Here is an 18,572-nt window from a genome sequence, read left to right on the forward strand (position 1 = left end):
ATAGAATATGGCAATCAGGATGTTGTGGGTAGACTGACTTCGATGCTCAGGAAGAGAACTACCTTTATTAAGTTTAGAAAAGTGGTGTCCTCATCTAAGGGTCATACCTAGCAGGCAGCAGCTTCCCCCCTGCCCCCTTACTTCTGCGTTTTTATGCCCTCTGGCTGTATCAAATCGCTAGCTCTCCCTACCCCGCTTGTTCTCACTATCCAGTGATCTTGATTGCCAGATTACATCGCAGGCGTCGCTTGCCACGTGTTTACGCGCTGTTGTTCGCTTCCCTGGGTGGTTTCTCCTCCTGCGACCTTCCCAGCCGTTGATAGACGCAGTTCGCTGAACTGTCCATTTCATACTGTGCAGCTGGCAGGCTTGTTTTGCATTCATTGGTGAACCAATAACGCTGCATAAGCAAGATCGCGCAACTTTTGCCTTCGATTGGCTGATTCACAGAATCGGTTTCACTAGCCCGCTGTACAACTCAGGCTTGCTGCTTATAATCTATCTTGCGGTGCAGTATATTCCGACCTGTATTAGCCTTGTTGTGGGCCTCTTGCATGGGAAGCCATCTACTATCAATAGCCCTTGGAGTTGAGCCTCTTTGAGGTACGCCTCGAGAGCACAGACCACCTATAGTATTAATAGAAACAATTCTGCAGTGTACAACCTAAACCCTGCTAACTTTAGGGTAGACATAGAAACGCAACTATTATTTTAGAAGAATAATATTCATATACCTCAGGGCTCCTCTTGAAACTCGATCTAGGACTACTAGCGGGTCGATTCAAGCAACCTAGTGTATTGGTCTGGTGGTCAAAATCCTGAATCAGGATGCAACAAATAAGAGGCGCAGGCTCAATCTATTCACCACCTCAGAGCTTCGCCAAGCATGCATGTGTGGGTTAGTTGTAGCTATCCTGTGGGATTTGCCACTGCGATCGGCCATGGATCCCTGTACTGCGTACATCATTGCATAAGCGGTTGCATTGTTTCAGGCAGCCATGCCGCGCACAACCACCCATCCGCTGCTAGATCTCTTCCCTCCAGCCTCTTTCCAAGAATAATAGGAAGTGACTGAGGCTCTACTGACTGGATGAGTGTGACAGAGCTTGTGGCCGCTTGGTTTCTAGACCAGTTAATCTGCACGTGGAGGGCTCCGATTCACGTATACCTTTCCCCTTGACCAAGGGAAAACCTCGCAGGGACCCAGTGAGGGCCCTGGACGATCGGGTCATTCTCGATAGCACTGAATCGTACAAAATGCATATCCAACAGGCGTCATTCAGCCCCACTTAATACATTCCAGCCCAAGAAAAACAGTCAACCTCCAACCTGTCCATCTCATCCCTCACTGCCGTTGCTCACGAGCCCCCTCCCCCAAGGAGGCAACCACCGGAGTATCCACCTCGCCAGCGAAACAGACCACGTCCGCCTAGACATGACGCCCTCCAAGAGAATTCTCATCGTCAGCCACGTGAACGATCCACGGCAACTAAAACGTACGACTCGATGTCCAGGCCGATCTGAAGGTCAGAGATTTTGTCGATCTGCTCGAGAGAGGAAACGGCATCTCTACGAGTTCAACAGTGTGGGACAGGGGTTATCGATTCTGGGTGCATCACCAGATCGGTCTTTTCTGGGATAAGGGCTTGGTGGTGAATAGTGCCCAGGCTGAGGAGGCCAGAACTGCCATTCTAATCATATATCCTACGATGGTGGGGTATGACCTTGTTGTTGGAGAGTATTATTCTTAATCATCATCTTTTTTTTTTATTCATCGAGTTGGTCAGTCTCATGTCAGCCGGCTAACTGTATATTGTTTTCTTCATACACATAATGAGGAATCTCGTGAACATTAGCCCTAAGACATCGGAAGGAATCACTCGTGTTTTAGCCTTTCAGTACCGCCACAACCCCTACCTATGACCTTGAGATCCTCCATCGATATCTCCCCATTCGCTACCCGTTCCAAGAACTCAATAGGACACTTTGTTTTCGGATTGAAGTCATCCGCAAAGTTCAAAAATCGATCCACAACCTTGAGACAGGACACGCGCACATTTTCCTCCAAGAAGGCAGTTGAATACAAACACTCCTCAGGGACCTGTACCGATGAACATGTACTATGGCCGCCACTATCAACCACAGTCCACTGGACCTGAACACCAAAACCCATTACTGCTGCCTCCTGTAAGAGGACACCGTTGTCAAGGCTGGTGAAGGTGGCTCTCAATTTAAGAGTGGGGGATTCAACCCCGACTGTGGTCACGGTTGCATTGCTATCGATTAGTTTGACCGCCTCGGACGGCCAGATCTGCTCGGCCAGGAGGCGGTGATTGTGTAGTATCTCGACTGTTTTATCTGAAGTAGGGCCATGGGGAATTGGGTAGTGTTTCGCGCCTCGGTCGACGTTTGTGTAGAAGACTATTGCAATTGTAACCTGTTAGTATAGTATAGTATACATGCATGGTGAGGGAGGTGGCTGAGGATAAAATACATGAGGACATTCTGTGCAACTTCACCAAGTGGTATGGTCGGGGATTGTGGATGACCGTAGTTAAATCACTGCTGATACCGTGGGAGCGCTAAATCGTGCTAAATTCAGCCTTGGCCCCATGGTCCCACAACGCTCCACTCGGGCACGATCGCTGATATCATCGCATGTTGAGAGGAGGTGTTATCTGGGTCGAGTCGAGGATGATTCTTGTACCAGTTTCCCCGAAGCCCATTCAGATAATCGGTAGTATTGGAGAAATGACTATTTGAATACCAACTACTTGATGCAAGCTCATTATAGGGTTGAGCTTTTGTTGCCGCGGGTACCCATCTGAATGCCAATGATTGCCGGTCTACTGCTTACCCATGGTCGTAGTGAGAAAATCACCAAGTAAGTTTCAATACTACTACATTGAAGTCTAATATACTATCACCATGTATTCTAAGTCATCCAATAGTCAGAAAAAGAGAAGAGAATCCCGGAAACAAAGGACTGTGAGAGGTTGATAAGACGACATTGTATTAGGATGTGGAGTCGAGCCTCAATCCTGTTCAAAACTAACTCCGATCTTGAATGAATTTTACTATCATTCGTCCAGGTTTATTATATACACTTTCATCTTTCAGGACCTCGTATAGCGGCTAATCATAATAGCGACTATGCTGCGCAGCTTGCGTCAGAATGAACATAATCTGCCGCAAGCTGAGCGCCTCGTGAATAACATCGAATGGGTACATGGGGATTTCCCAGCGTGCCTTCTCCAAACGGACCTCTGTAGGAGCAGGTAAAGATAGTAAACAACGTTCAAGCAACATCGCAGCTCGTAAGATACTCTCTTCATCCTCTGTGTGTGCGAGCACCCCTCGCGTGAAGCGCGCGGCAGGCTCATGAGACTCATGTTCTGGGTTTCGTTTGTGTTCGATCAGGACGATATTGGTTCCCTCCATCAGAAACAGTTCATCCCCGGTATTGAGTCTTGTTGCCGTCACGCAGCTGTCGTAAGGCCCTAGGGACAGCAGAGGACCGCAGTTATGGGCGGCCCCGGTTTGTTGTATGCTCCCCTTTATGAACTCAGAAATGGCCTTGCCGCGCAGCTCTTGTCGAAGGTTCTCACCCAATTCGAAGGTAGTGTGTTTCTCGTTCTTGTTCCACAATTTACACCAATCACATACCAACGATTGAGAGTCCGCATGTCGAATGTGTCCGAGATGTGTGAGCCCGACTTCGAAAACAAGATCACAGATTGTGTCTGGAATGCCGACGTCCCATCCATAGTCCTGCGCATGGTGCAGTTTTAGGATATTAAACACCTGTAGTGCATGCTTCAATGGAAGGGTGTATGGCATGTTACTGAGCAGTCGGACAAATAGATTGACTGTCGTCGCTGAATAATCTGCCCTAATCTCCAGGCCTCGACCGTCCGCTTGCATCCTGGCGAGACCAAGCAGGCCATACACCCGATCGCGGACATCGCGACATCGAGCCTTCCCAAACTTAATCACAATGTTGTCTATCGTCTCGTTTAAGATGCCCTTCTCTCGGTCTTTACTGTTCAAACAGCTGAGCATTTCCCTTGTATGTAACCCCATGGATGAACTGCCAAGTCGTATATCCCCGGAAACAAATTCTCCTTTGACGGCAGTCGTTAGCCTCCGGAACGACGACCAGGCTGCAGATCTCGAGCCACAGAAGACGACCGCATCCCGTGCAAGGAATAGCTCCTGGATGATCCAAAGTCTTGTCCAGTATGAACGTCGATACAACATATCAAGCGCGTTTCCGCTGGCTCCCTGCAGGTCTATCTCCTCTTGCTTTGCCTCTGCACATAGGTCGAAGATGAGGTCGGATTCAGTGGTGCCCGGTCCCAGCCAGACGAGAACCTGCTGTGCCTGACGGTATAGATCGCCCATGCGCTGCACTTGGTCATTCCGCTCAGGGATGTCTTCCTGGTTTATGCAGATCGCGTCCGCGAAGAACAGGGTGCTTTGCTGCTCACTGCTGGCTAGAACTTCCAGGAAGCTGTGTAAACTGTCTCCGATCAGGAAAGGACTATCATTGATGAATATTGTTCGATCTGCCGTACCACTCCCCCATTCATAGGAGAGCGCATTGTACACCGGTTTGTCCGAGAGTTTGTATACTCCTAAGGAGAGTCTGAGAGGCTCAGTCGACGCCGTATCTTCGAACTTTAGAAGACGAATACGGTGTGCGTCTGTTGACAGCGCCGTGTGCGCGAACTTTGAACCATTAGAAGCCATAGGGGCCAGCTCCTATTGAATTTGAAAGAGGCAATGTGTATGCAGGAATTTAGAATATTTGTGTTAATAGTGGGCGTGAATCTGCTTCGTAAGAAGGATGTGTCTAAGATAAATAGGGCCAGTTGTCAGCGGGGCTATGCACGCGGGGCTGTGGATCCCATCGTGACTATAATTAACTAGTAGGCGACTATGTTCTTATCGCTAGCTTGGAGCCTGTAGGCGTTTGTTCTTAGGTAAGAGCTTAACCATAGATGAAATGAGGCTGAAGCACGTACTATGCCGGAAATATGCGGTGAATGAGTAGGAACAGCCCTATAGTGATTGAATTACAATCCATTACCATGTGCAACCTGTTCGACCCCCGATACACGAAACGATCTCGACTAACCCTTGAATAATACAGTGAAGGGGGATAATTCATGTCTGATAAGCTATATGCACCTGCTAACTATTGAAGTACACTTACAGGGTGAAGTCTCAATGGAAGAAGTTACTAGTTACGATCTTGTGTCAAGATTAAGGCGATACATCTTACCAAACAATCAAGGAATGAATATAGCAGTTATATATTCCATAGATATTCTATACATAAGATGTCCTCCAGCAGGTGAAAGTATGATGCTCGTATTATATCATCGATGGGTCATTTACTTCTTCTCGCCCTCTCGACCAATTTTCTATCCTCCACCATCTCACTACAATCATTCAAACTGCTATAACTATGGAACAAAACTCTCCCGAGAACTACTATCGGATCGGCTCAGGAGCCTGTGGTACTGTGTGGGCTAGAAGTCTCGACGGCCCTGCAATCAAACGAGAGGATGGCGGTCCGTCTCGATCCCTAGCAAACGACTTTGCGATGCACAGGCGAGCACTTGAGGCTTTTCGCAAGTTGACATCTACCAAAAGCCGCAAACAGGATCAGCTCATACAACCCCAAGCCCGCATCCCACAATGTTACAGCTACTTGACCCCCGAGGACATCTGGTGGGAAGAGAATCTCACACGGTTCCCCCTCGGATACTCACCCTGCAATGCGATCTCCTCCAAACGCATCCCACCGTTTCCAGAGAATGTAAGGGCACTTCTTGTGGAGAAATACTGCCCTCCGGACATTAGAAACCAAATCCTGTCTAGCGCAAGCAGTCGGGCCTGTCTGATCAGACCATACATTGGTCGCAAACGAACCTACCGAACGGCAATGAATATGAACTCGAGATTTAGAAGCTTTTCGTTGCAGAACTATCCGCTCCATTTGGATCAGATGGTCGAGCTGGGGATTCCTTCTGACCACATCGAATGCTATGCTGCCATGATGGGGGAAGCATTAGCCACGCTGCACTGGCTGGGCGAGATGGATGGGAACGACGTCGAGTTTGTTCTCGCTCCGCCACCAAGACGGGGCGATGGCAGCACCATTGCCATGACAAATGTGTTGGGACAGCATACCCTGTGGATGCTGGATTTTGATCTTTGTTGCTCCATTTCTATGGATTTCGAAGGCGTCCAGCAAGCTGTCAAGGGGTTTTGCAGAAATGATCCCTTCTATCCGCGGCCGCACACAGACCAGTGGAGTGCTTTTCGCCAGCAGTATTTGCAGACCTCGGTCGATTTGATACAGAGATTTCATAAGGATGAGGCAGAGACTCGACTTAGCCTTGCCAGAAAGTTCATCGAATTGATCGAGACCAAGTAGAAGTGGACACTGTGATTCGCCGTGAATGCAGGTGGGGGATGTGTTACTTCTAAACAAGATATCGCTCCCTATCCACACCTTGCCTCCCTCCTCACTCAACCCACAACCTTCAAACGTCGCTTGAGCATCTTTTCATTTCATAGCTTCTGATATAGCTCCACCCTCTTCAACATCACCGTTAACAATAATCGACACCTTCCAACATCATTTTGACCAATGACGAGCCGACGAGAAAAACAACACACCGACAGCTCATGGACGAGTTCCCTACAAGATGCCATGGAGCAAAATCTCCACCTTGAGCAAAAGCTACTTGATGAGGAGATCAATACCCCTCAACTCCTCTTAAAGCGGCTGCTCTCAACAAGATCTGTGGTGTCAACATCTTCGTCGTTCGCAGAACGTCAACAAGCAGCCGTCGGCTGTACGTCCCCTTTTCGAGAGATTGGCACAGGATCGATTGGGAAGGTATTTGAACAGGCTGGTACATTGTGGGCATTTAAGGTACTCCTTATAGATCGGACCGATAAACTTTGGAACAATTACTTGATGCACCTACGAATCCAAGATAGCTTCGACCGACTTGGTGACGGCTCAGAGGCCTTGAGATTCCTCGGACTGCCTGGTTTGCAAATAAAGCATCCGAGTTCTGGTCCGAAAACATCCACCTATTCCCAGATGATCCTACGCTCCCTCGTCGACCCCGAGAAATCCTGTGCATGGAAAGAATATTTCCCCTTCCCCAGCCAATCCGCCATGCACTGATCGATCTTTTCTGCCACCCGAATAATGCCGCCATGGCAAAGAGCGATGCATCGAACAAAGATTGCCTGGTACGCCTGTTTTTTGGTCGGAAGCGCTACGGGGCATCGCGTCCTGGGGGCAGTCGGTTGTTTTCCCTGAGAAATTACAAACTGCGCGTCGATCAGATGGAAGACCTGCAACTAGATGCGGATGAATATGTGGTTAGCATGGCGGACGCACTCGCCATTATGCACTGGCGTACTAAGATCGATGCCATGGATGTTGAGTTCGTCCTTGGAAGCACACCGTTCGACCACAATGCCGTCCGTCGCCCTCCACCGCTTCAAGACATCGTACGCCTTACACCTGGAACAAGTACATTTGAGCGCGCTACGAACACGGCCCCTAACTTCAAGAAGCGCATTGTGAGCCTTTGGTTGCTTGACTTCGATGCTTGTGGTCCTATTACCATGAATACAGCAGGAGTTAACCAGGCAATTAAGGCTTTCATTGAAAATGAGCCCTACTGTCCCCGTCCCTACATGAAAGACACTTACTCAGAGCGACTATGGCGCATATTCTCCCAGCGTTACCTGGAGACAGGAAGAAAGATAACTGCTGGCAGTCCTTCGCAGTCGCTGCCGCGGCAATTTATTCAAGGTGTGATGGCCAAGCTGTCGCCGCCAGACCAACTCCCACCGCGCCAAGCTACAGGCACAGTCTTAGGAATGAGTGAATCTTCAGGGACCAGAGGGCCTATACCTCAACAACCACAACAACAACAGCAACAACAATTATCGAACCGGACCCCATCTAGACGTGGTCAAGACGGGCAAAGGGGTGGCAGGGGCTCGACTGTTGGCTCGTCAAAGAAAGGCCCTGGAAATCGCGGACAAGGTCGAGGATATCGTTGAGCTGTGGGTTCCCATTTAGTATTGCTGACGGGGAAAAAAAGGAACTAAGACAGGATGAACATGGGGAAAATGTACTGTTTACTTGAGCACACAGTTAAGTTTAGGAAGATATTCAATTTCATCTATTGCAGAGTTCCTTTTAGAGCTCATCTTAATTGCACCATCGAAGGGCTGTTCAGTATCCACGGCCTTTCCATCCGTGCAATAGCCATAAGAACGTCACTATTCTGCCCCAGTTTGTCCACCGGCTGGAAAGCCAATGAGGTAATAATGATAGGACGACCAGACCGTCACATTATGCCTTGTAGCAAAGCTTCGGCAACTCAAGACTACCAGTAGTGTGTTTCGTTCCAAAGAGACCTCTGTTGTCGTATCAGCTCATTCCAAGATGAAGAATATCACAGCATCATATCTGATTGCCATACTATCTTTGGCGGCCTTTGCGTATTCCAGTCCGGATGACGATCTGCCGAACTGCGGATATATTGTTTTCGTCTGCGCCAAAATGTTCAACTCATACAATGCCTTTCATGAATGCGTTCGCGACGAACGAGGATGCTCCTGGCGTGACTGAATGGTTATTGTTCTTGCCTCACAGACTACGTTTGTCCTATCGCTGACCCAGATTGCCTTCCCTAGCGTTTGATGCCTATATATCGTTGGTCCAGGTACTCGAAGACTACGACCTGATTGCTGTCCTATCTTGAACGCGATACTGAGATGAAAGACGGGAAGACAAGTGGTGGTGTGCTTTACGGTGGCTAGCAAGCTAGAACTATCAATTTCGAATATGACTCGCCCAGGTGGTTTGAAATATCATATTACTATGCATGCAAGCTTTAATTGTCAGTCATATACATTCACAGTCTTTCCACATCATTACGCATATAAACGTAAGGCGTAATGCGCATATGACTTGATGTCATCCACTTATCTCTCGTCTCAGTTCCTGATTCATATTTACCTGAACCGTGCAGTGCAGAAGCTCTGATATGCACTACTCATTAATTATGTCCCTCAACATGAACAGACCCGTTGTTTTCAATACCATATGGGGCAGGAGGATTCATCAGGAGTTAAAGGAGGGCTTGCTATCCCTTGTTAAGCCTTGTCAATTGTCCATTGGGGTCAGATTAAGCTATTACTGTTCACGTCTTTCAGGGCATTAAAGATAGACCTAGTGTCGCCATACCCTCCGACTATAGTGATTAACCTAGTCTAGTTGCAAAGGTTAGGCGCTTCTGATATAGTAATTCTATGTGTTCATTCCAAGGACATGGTAGCTACTAGCTAGACAGCAGATGTCATACAGCATTTTGCGCACTCCCCTTCTCCTGCGATGGACGCGTGTCCTTCTGCAACCCCCATTCACCTTCCCCAATTCGTTTCCCATAAAATCTAACCAACAGCCCGACCGTAACCGGACCGATAATCGTGTTCAACAAGATCGCCCAGACACCGGTAATGAACCCCTCCTCACTCACGTACTCCGTGGAGTTGTACCCAATCTCAATAATCAAGAGACCAATCTCGCCACGTGCCACCATCGCAGAACCAAGTAACAAGGCTGATAACATTGTCGCATTGTCCTTGGGAGTCTCAACAGGTACGTCCGGAGCTTGGGAAGACTCCTTATCTGCCTTCCCGGCTTTTGATTTAGTCCCTGGCAGGTATTTCCATATAGGGATCCATATTCCCACGACAAACTAAACCCGTTAGCGATACTCTCTGCTGAATATATGCAATGAACGCACCTTTGCGACAACCATTAGAAGCGTGTACAAAATCCCCCTCCAAATGCGCTTCCCCGTCCACAGCTCCACAAACGGAATGGCGAACCCGATACTGGCAAAGAACAGAGGCTCCATCAGATACGTCTGCACCCCGAGAAGATAGGCCTCGAAGGTATGAACGAAGGTCGGGCTTTTATCCTCATTTTGCTCGCCTTCTTCGCGACTCATGACTACGAACGGGCCATCGGGACGCTTGCTCGGCAGGTAGGAGAGAAAGGTTCCGGCGAGGAAGGCGCCAAAGAGGACCGATGTGCCCGTGTACGCAGCGATGGAGATGAATGCGCAAAGCACAAGCGTCATCAATATGATGTTCGAGATGTGGTCGTAGCGTGCGAAGTGGAACTCGATGTATTTTCGGAATATCGGCGCAAAGAGAAATTTCGTCACGAGGGGGGTCAGAATGGCCATTGCCACCGACGCTACGATGGGACGACCTATGATCCAGCCGAGGTTGGCGTCACTGTTGGAGAGTTTTCCCAGGTCGGAGATGATGCTGTTGATGTCGGGGTAAGTATGTGTTGGATTTTTGAGATTTGGGGTACTGACCTGGAAAGCACGAGACCAACTACATCGTCAATGACGGCTGCGCTTACGAGGACTGAGCCCACGCGGGTCTGAGCGAGATCGACTGTCTTGGATGCTGATGAGATTACCGCGAACGTGGTGCCTAACCAGTTTGTTAGATCGCTCAAGACCAAGTTAGGGTTTGGCTGCGGGTTCTTACCCAAAGAGGTGGCGGAAAGTGCCGCCCCAATGATGAACGTCTCGACCGCGCCTGATTGACGTTAGATCATTATTCATAGACAGGATGAAAGGTCGGAGAATACCATATCCATATCCTAAGTATAGTAGCAGATAAGAAAGCCCGATAGGAAAACACACCCCCGTGGCAGCGCCAATCGTGCTCACCACCAAATTTTCCTTCAGAAGATCGAGTCGGGCGCCAAGACCACCTGGAGATGATTGACGTCAACACCGACAGACGCCGCAGAACTTTCAAGTCACCAACCTTCAAATATAATCAGGATCAAGCCAACATATCCCAGCGCAAGGAAAGTCTGTTGCCAGTTCCATTCAAGGATATTTGCCAGCGGTACACCGTAAATGATGCCAACTGCAATCTGTCCAATGATCCCAGCGCGGAGAACTTTGGCGGAGACCCATTCCGCCAAGGAGAGGAAAAAAAAGAATGAAATGATAATCAGGATTTCAACAACTAACTGAGTGAGCTGTGCGATCGTGTGTAGTATTAGGGACGAATAGCAACGGGCTGGGACTTACTACCGGGCTCGTGGTACGGGAGGAAACCACCTGCCATCGTGTATGAGCGGACTACGTCGGAGCATGGAAGCAGTAACAACCTCCAGCTGGGGCGAAAGGGCCATCAAATAGTGAATTTCTGAACTACAGATATCCCAACGACAGTATTGGCATTAGCTAAGATTTCTCTTGGGTGTCAGTCAGGAAGGCGAAGATGGTGGAAGGTGGAGTAAGGCCAAGAGACTTAAGTCTTGGGTCCTTCATGAAGACCCTGAAAGAATGAATGCAACGGTCTGGACTCATGTGATACGGCCTTAGTTTCTGTGGGGACTTCGTGGGATATGGCATAAGGCCGACGCTAGAATCAGTAACTGTGGAGCATATCCAGACTTTGCCCGAGCTAATTTATAAGCTCAGGTAGCTGCAATGCTTATCGTGATCCATCTCCTCGAGAAGTTGAGAATCATAATTTCATATTGTGTAGATGAAACTAGAGTGCGTTGTCTGTGAGAACATCATTTTTCACCTTTTGCTTTCTTTTCTCAGCAGGTATGCTCATGTCCACCATGACAGGAAAAAATGATTCGGCATATCCGCCTGAAAAGTTTATGATCCACCTCTCGGATGATCATTAATGTCTGAGTCTCCACTGCCGCCCTGTAGGTAATAGTTAAAGCGAAATAATATGTCCAGTTGTACCCTTCTAGATGAGTGTTCAGCTCACCACGATTTAATCGTACCCGTCGAGGGTGCCGAAACATCTACAAGCTGGTCAAACAGATAAGCATCCGAAGGATATGTGGCAAAATGATCCCCGTTCTGTGACCTCAACCCTATCATCTCCCGAAGTTGGCACTATGCAAAGATGGATTGGATGACCTGGTCTCCGGATACAGGCCAACGAACGCAAGGACTAGTGGATACAAGAGAACAATGTGGGTTGACTATACAAGCACTGCAGTCATGTGTACCTCAATGAGTAGGAAAATACACACTGTTCGCCCCGGTAGAGCCCAGTATCATCTCGGATCATGCTGCGCTTTACTCCGAATATGAGATTTAGCTTGAGTATCACGTACACCTGAAAGAAGCGCCCTGAAGTTGCCGCCATATATTGGTTGCATCATATTTTGCTTGACAGAGGGGACAATGTCATCATCAAAACTAATGCAAAACAATGAGTCGGAGTGAATAAAGAGCAAAGGGCATTGCCGCAATACTCACAACTAAGCGCCGTGATTGCCGAATGCTTTGTTAAATTTATACAAAGGTCTCGCATACTTTGTACTCTCTTGTTCTTTACGCAAATCCCCTTTTATTTTGGTCCGGTCAGGGCTACATGACAATTATGGCCTAGCAGAATTCCCCGTCTCGAATTTGGCCGTCTGGAAATCTCCCAGCGATCTCCCGAGATACAGTAAGATATAAATGTCGGCCTATCTACCATACAGGAGTTGATAGTGACTCTCACACATCCTATCCGAGGAGCCCAAGTGCTAGTGTCCAAGGCCAACACTCTACCCCAATATCCCAGAAATAACACGTCCGCCAAAGATACAACATCCCTTTACCCCATGGCGCAACCACCATCCGTGCCAGATAATTCTGTGGCGCAATTGCGCACGAATCGAATTTTGAAGAGACGCTTGAAAATTACGGCCTTTGTTCTCCTAAGACTGCTTATCATTGGGGCCTTCATACTCGTCATCTTATCTGCCACTGGGGTTGTGGGTATTGGTTCCACGAAGACAAAACCAAGGAGACCTAGATAGTTTCTTGCCTATCAGTGGTGCTTAAAATGACCCTTTATGTGGCAAGGGTGTGCGAATATGGATCCGGTTAGTTTCGTTGAACGGTTAGTCAGTTATGTGCCCACGATATAGAGGGTTACTATACCACTACCTATCTATCGGTTGTCTTACTTCTTCGTGAGTGCATTCAGTGAACTTAGATATAGAGGTTTGAGTGCGTCGCAGCGTTCTATTCTAGATATTCTGCAATGCATGGTGACATTCATGGAACTGTACGTTCGGTATGTGGCAACAGAAGCAGGTTTGCATTTTGACTTTGTCCTATCTTTGCTCTTTTTTTACCTTGTCGCTCCTTACTGTGATATCAGTAAGACTCTGAATTGAAGGCTCTGCTTATAGCGCGTAATCTTATACTGAAGTCCAATCTACGGAGTAATATATAAGTAAATCTCACGTTGGAAGTGCACATGCTTTTGCGAACCTTTTATGTACGTGATAGATAGCAAGCTACAGGATCGTACCTTGAAACGTACCTGGCATTATTTCAAAAGTCCAGTCCTCTAAAGGGCCAAGTCCCTACTTACATCATTAAGAATAGCTTTAATGTATCTAACCCGGATAGGTATTGGCAACTCCTTCCGGTTTTCGTGAAGTTTATCCTAGAATCCCGATGTGATGTCAAGATCCGACAACGTCAGGAAACGAACCTTTGCCAGACAAGGTAAATATGCCGGCAACCTGCATTTCAAAAATAGTCAGGAAAAATTATAAAGGAGTTGTTGGTCACCAGGCTTCTCTCATATAGAGACATCTTCAGCAACCTTCACGCCTGCTTTGGCTTCTGTCAATGGGAAATAGTCCTAGAACAACATGTCATCGATCGAGCTTCAGCCATCTCCACATATCCACATCCCTAAGAATCTATCGGCTGGAGTCCCCGACCTCAGCCAAATCAATCAAACGTGGAAAGGAATATCCTCGAATATCCCCAGTTCCTACACAATGACGGAAAAGCCTGGTTTCGACACGATAACTCCAACGGAAGATAATTACATGGACAAGCGAGACCCCGACCCAACCCCAACCGCTTATTGGCCTTGCCACAGTTACTTCGAAAAAATGACACCAGCGACCAAGCCAAGTAACGGAGAGTTACCTTCTCCCGGAGCGAACGGACGAGAGCATCCCCACGAAATCTTCTTTCTGGAAATAGCTCAGAGCTCGAAGATCTCGAACCGAGGCTTTTTCAACCACAATGGACAGATTCTCTGCAGTGTGGATGGCGGCAAGAATGTCACTGCACTAGTATCTGGACTTAATGGTCCTGACAGTCTTGAAATCTCACAGTCGGTCGGTCGCATGTTTTGGACGAATATGGGGCTTCATACATCTAACCAAGACGGCTCGGTGATGTCGGCAAATCTCGATGGGAGCGATATAAGGACCGTCATTCCCGACGGTGCAGTGCACACGCCCAAACAACTGGCTGTCGACGATCAGAACCGGAAGCTTTACTTTTGCGATCGTGAGGGCATGAGTGTTCACCGTTGTGATTTCGACGGCCATAACCACGAGATCCTAGTTCTCCGTGGAGATTGCAAGAGCAGCGACAAGGAAGATCAAATGCGGTGGTGTGTGGGCATAACCTTGGATCTCCAGAACGGGAAGTTCTACTGGACACAGAAAGGGATGAACAGAGGACACAAAGGGCGCATTTTCCGTGCGAATATCGATATGCCGTTTGGGGAAAATGCCCTCTCTCGATCAGATATTGAGACGTTGTTCGTGGGTCTCCCCGAGCCCATTGACCTGGACTTTGTGTCTGAGACGCAGACAATTTACTGGACCGATCGGGGCGAAGATCCGTATGGTAATACCCTGAATAAGGCGAGATTTGGAGGTGAGGAGCCCCAAGTACATATTTTGGCACGGCAGTTTCATCAGCCTATTGGATTAAAGGTTGATTCAATCAACCAGTCCGTCTATGTCACTGACTTGGGCGGAAGTCTGTATCGAGTCAGTGTGGATGGGGGTGGAAAGGAGGTTATACATCGTGGAGATGGGTTTTACACTGGCATCACTTTTGTGTAAGATTTCTGCCGTCAGTGTAATTGAGGTTCTAGTGAGCGTATCCGACAACGTGTTGGATATGCGTCTTCAAATAAAGAGCCCTGTGTAGAAGTAGCCTCTCGGCATCTCATCCGCGGATGCCGCTAACCTGTCCGCGGGACTCGTAGATCAAGTCCTCGGCAAGCCGGCCATTTTCCACGGGCCCGCGGTATTGATGGATGGACCATGTATATGCCCCAGTTCTCTAGGAAATTTCCCAGTATCGAATAATCAACAAACAGATATATGGAAATCGTAGGAAATTGGGCTTTCGGAATCGGGTTGCCGAGTTTTAGTAGGTGGCATTGAATATATATAAAGCGCCTTCCCGAGCTTGATAACGCACCAACATCACATAAAACTTATATGTGCAATAACATTCATCATCCCTAATACTCAGTGATTATACATTTACTTTCAAGATGTCGGCTACAGGCAAGAAAGAGATTAAAACAGTCGCTATAATCGGCACCGGCGTTATAGGAGCCAGCTGGACAGCATTATATCTGGCCCGAGGGCTTAAGGTCCTAGTGACGGATCCTGCTCCGAACGCAGAGAAGAACCTCGAGACATACTTGAACGCACAATGGCCAACACTTACTCGAATTGGTCTCAGCGAAGGCGCTTCTCTAACAAATTATACCTTTGTGGAATCACTGGATAACCACTTCGACGAGATTGATTTCATACAAGAGGTACCGTTTCCTGTACAGATACTGTCCGCCATCCTACTAACCGCAACCAAGAATGGCCCCGAGCGGCTAGAATTCAAACGCACTCTGTTCGCCTACCTAGACGAAAAAGCACGCCCAGAGATCATAATCGCATCTTCGTCGTCCGGAATCCCATCGTCCGAATATGTGTCAGCGTGCCGTCATCACCCCGAACGGGTTCTGGTCGGGCATCCTTTCAACCCACCACATTTGATTCCTCTGGTGGAGGTTGTGCCACATGCATCGACAGATCGAGAGACTGTTGTCCCACGAGCTATGGAGTTCTACAAGAGCCTCGGAAAGAAGCCGGTGCTTATCCAGAGAGAGATCCCCGGGTTCATCGTCAACAGACTTCAAGCTGCCGTATTGATGGAAGCATATAGTTTGGTGAGCAGAGGTATTATTTCTGCGGCTGACCTAGGTAAGATTTTATATTTTCTTCTGGCATTATTGATTCTCAGGTAGTTGATACAACGCTAACACTAATAAATTTGCAAAGATACCACAATGACGTCTTCTCTTGGTCTACGGTGGGCGCTCAATGGACCTTTTGCCCTGAACGCTATGGCGGGCAATGGGAGTTTTCAGCACTTCTTGGAGCATCTTGGTCCGGCGGCTAAATCGTGGCATGATGACATGCATGAGCATACGTTTGAAATGACGCCTCAAGCAATCCAGGATTTAAGCAAAACAGTCGAACCGACGGTGCAGGCAACTGATTTGGATGCTTTACAGAAGGAGAGAGATGATGTACTCTTGAAACTTATGGACATGAAGTCGAAGTCATCTCTGTTAGACTAGAGCTAAGCGGGTCGAACAGGGTGATTGGTAGAGTATGGTTATATATTATAAAATTAGCTTATAGACTGGATAGCCTCACTTTATACGGTGGCAATCTCTTGTAGGGGTCTATCGTGTTGTGTCGGTGCCAACGAACAATACCTATTCATTGAACGATCGATGTACAGCACATACCTTTCCAATTCTGGCCTTGCTTGATTTAAGGGGTCTGGATGTCGGAACATAGCGTAGAGTTCAAGACTAAAGCCGCTAGGGATACATAAACGGAGGAGAGGTAGATGACCCCCAGACGATGACACCCCGGGATATGAACGTGCATCGAGCACACCCGCTTCCTAAGAGAGTTAGCAGATTCCCAATCTCTTGTTGTCGCTCGGCCGACTTTGCAGGTTGGTGGAAATAGGATTGTCTAACATTCCGCAACGCTAATTGAAACAGGGAACCGGGGTTTGAGAAGAAGCAAGGGGTACGCCGGGAGTACCTGCCGCCATCGACCTCACACGAACGTCAGGATCCCATCGTGTATAGACATGAACATGATGAGACTCAATAACGATTATGATTTAATTCGGGAGAAGAAAAAGAGAGTTCGAATCTATGTAACGGACTACATCTTGTGTACAGGGCATACGTAGTGGAGAATCGAGATAGGCTAAGTGGTGGTGATAGACATGGTCTGTAAACTCTCATCCCGTATAACATTGCCACAACAATGATAATATGTCTAATATTGTGGAAGGCCTGGTGACCGAAAGAATATCTGATCGACAGTCTGTAGGCGAAATGGGTTTTATTTGAGTGTGTTGACCGGAATGTAGACGGCAGGGGACTAACTCCAGCTGGAATGCAGCATAGTTGAATCTACACAACATGTCAACAATGCAGTTTTGCTGACACCTTCACTTGGAGATACCGAACATAAATTTGGATTCAAACCCACATCCTGTCTCACTATTGTGGCGTTTTACAGATCACAGGCCGCCGAATTGTCTATACATTCAAAATGAAACCCTACAGCTTGCTCAGCAGTTTAGCTATCCTCGGCCCTGCAGCCTTGACGGCTGCACAAACCCTGAACATCGTTGCACACCAAGACGATGATCTACTCTTTATGGCCCCAGACGTCCTCAGCGAAGTACGGTCAGGCCGAGCCGTCCGTACCGTCTTCCTCACAGCCGGAGACGCAGGCAGCGGCGAAGCGTACTGGACAAGCCGTCAAGCCGGTTCCCTAGCGGCCTATGCACAAATCGCCGGTGTTGCCAATGAATGGAACGAAGGCGATGCAGGCATTGAGGGATTTGACATCCCAGTATACGAACTCGCAGCCCAGCCCCAAATTGAACTCGCCTTCCTACACATCCCAGATGGCAACGGGGATGGCTCAGGTTTTGCTTCCACAGGAAGCGTCAGTCTTCAGAAACTCTGGGAGGGAACCATTGACCAGATCGGCACAGTCGACGCCTCCGGCACTACCTACACGAGACAACAGCTTCTTGATGTCCTGTCCGATATTATTGAAAACTTCAGCCCCGACCGCATCAACACTCTTGACTTTGTCAACGATCTCGGCGACGGCGACCACAGCGACCACCACACGACTGGGTACTTTGCTGATCACGCATCTCAGGCTGCTGACAATGATGCGGCCTTCTTCGGCTACATGGGTTATCCCGTCTCTTCCCTGAGCGCGAACTTGAATGCTGAACAAATTGCCGATAAGAAGGCCATTTTCTATTTCTATGCCGGCTATGATTCTGCTACCTGCAACAGCGACGCTGCTTGTGCCGGTCGACCGGAGCTTGCTTGGTTGGAGCGGCAGTATCAGGTATGATTTGGGATTTAATGACATGAATGTGATACGGGAAATTCAATTGAGAGTTGTCAATGCCTTCTTAATGTCAAGAGGAGCGCTCTTGTCTGACTTTACTCGTGGTGGACCGTTATGATTCTTGAGACAGAACATTGTATGTAGCGAATTTAATGACACCAAGACGACCGTGCCCAGCGGTCTGCTCCCACCTATGATTTAATCAACAATA

The 18,572-nt window shown here is 48.1% G+C and overlaps 8 protein-coding genes across 8 annotated transcripts; 5 read left to right on the forward strand and 3 right to left on the reverse strand.

Annotated features, from left to right (window-relative positions):
- Positions 1–1,876: 1,876 nt before the first annotated feature.
- On the reverse strand, positions 1,877–2,504 carry ABOM_003125 (uncharacterized protein; the record flags this gene model as incomplete). Its single annotated transcript, XM_022530255.1, has 2 exons — positions 1,877–2,421; positions 2,495–2,504. 2 exons carry the CDS (start codon positions 2,502–2,504, stop codon positions 1,877–1,879), a joined length of 555 nt encoding a protein of 184 aa, XP_022392732.1.
- A 631-nt stretch (positions 2,505–3,135) lies between these two features.
- On the reverse strand, positions 3,136–4,752 carry ABOM_003126 (HET domain-containing protein; the record flags this gene model as incomplete). The annotated part of the gene is made up of 1 exon (XM_022530256.1): positions 3,136–4,752. The coding sequence occupies one exon, from the start codon at positions 4,750–4,752 to the stop codon at positions 3,136–3,138; it is 1,617 nt and encodes a 538-aa protein (XP_022392735.1).
- A 721-nt stretch (positions 4,753–5,473) lies between these two features.
- ABOM_003127 (zinc finger protein) lies at positions 5,474–6,448 on the forward strand (the record flags this gene model as incomplete). The annotated part of the gene is made up of 1 exon (XM_022530257.1): positions 5,474–6,448. The coding sequence occupies one exon, from the start codon at positions 5,474–5,476 to the stop codon at positions 6,446–6,448; it is 975 nt and encodes a 324-aa protein (XP_022392734.1).
- A 797-nt stretch (positions 6,449–7,245) lies between these two features.
- Positions 7,246–8,106, forward strand: ABOM_003128 (zinc finger protein; the record flags this gene model as incomplete). Its single annotated transcript, XM_022530258.1, has 1 exon — positions 7,246–8,106. The coding sequence occupies one exon, from the start codon at positions 7,246–7,248 to the stop codon at positions 8,104–8,106; it is 861 nt and encodes a 286-aa protein (XP_022392662.1).
- A 1,304-nt stretch (positions 8,107–9,410) lies between these two features.
- ABOM_003129 (cation:proton antiporter) lies at positions 9,411–11,217 on the reverse strand (the record flags this gene model as incomplete). Its single annotated transcript, XM_022530259.1, has 7 exons — positions 9,411–9,812; positions 9,861–10,392; positions 10,446–10,566; positions 10,624–10,674; positions 10,727–10,852; positions 10,909–11,115; positions 11,181–11,217. 7 exons carry the CDS (start codon positions 11,215–11,217, stop codon positions 9,411–9,413), a joined length of 1,476 nt encoding a protein of 491 aa, XP_022392727.1.
- A 2,563-nt stretch (positions 11,218–13,780) lies between these two features.
- ABOM_003130 (putative low density lipoprotein receptor) lies at positions 13,781–15,001 on the forward strand (the record flags this gene model as incomplete). The annotated part of the gene is made up of 1 exon (XM_022530260.1): positions 13,781–15,001. One exon carries the CDS (start codon positions 13,781–13,783, stop codon positions 14,999–15,001), a length of 1,221 nt encoding a protein of 406 aa, XP_022392693.1.
- Positions 15,002–15,441: 440 nt separating this feature from the next.
- On the forward strand, positions 15,442–16,533 carry ABOM_003131 (uncharacterized protein; the record flags this gene model as incomplete). Its single annotated transcript, XM_022530261.1, has 2 exons — positions 15,442–16,153; positions 16,232–16,533. The coding sequence occupies 2 exons, from the start codon at positions 15,442–15,444 to the stop codon at positions 16,531–16,533; spliced, it is 1,014 nt and encodes a 337-aa protein (XP_022392694.1).
- A 1,003-nt stretch (positions 16,534–17,536) lies between these two features.
- Positions 17,537–18,364, forward strand: ABOM_003132 (PIG-L family deacetylase; the record flags this gene model as incomplete). Its single annotated transcript, XM_022530262.1, has 1 exon — positions 17,537–18,364. The coding sequence occupies one exon, from the start codon at positions 17,537–17,539 to the stop codon at positions 18,362–18,364; it is 828 nt and encodes a 275-aa protein (XP_022392691.1).
- Positions 18,365–18,572: the final 208 nt, after the last annotated feature.

The sequence above is a fragment of the Aspergillus bombycis genome, assembly GCF_001792695.1.
Source record: "Aspergillus bombycis strain NRRL26010 chromosome Unknown contig00012, whole genome shotgun sequence".
Taxonomy (NCBI): domain Eukaryota; kingdom Fungi; phylum Ascomycota; class Eurotiomycetes; order Eurotiales; family Aspergillaceae; genus Aspergillus; species Aspergillus bombycis.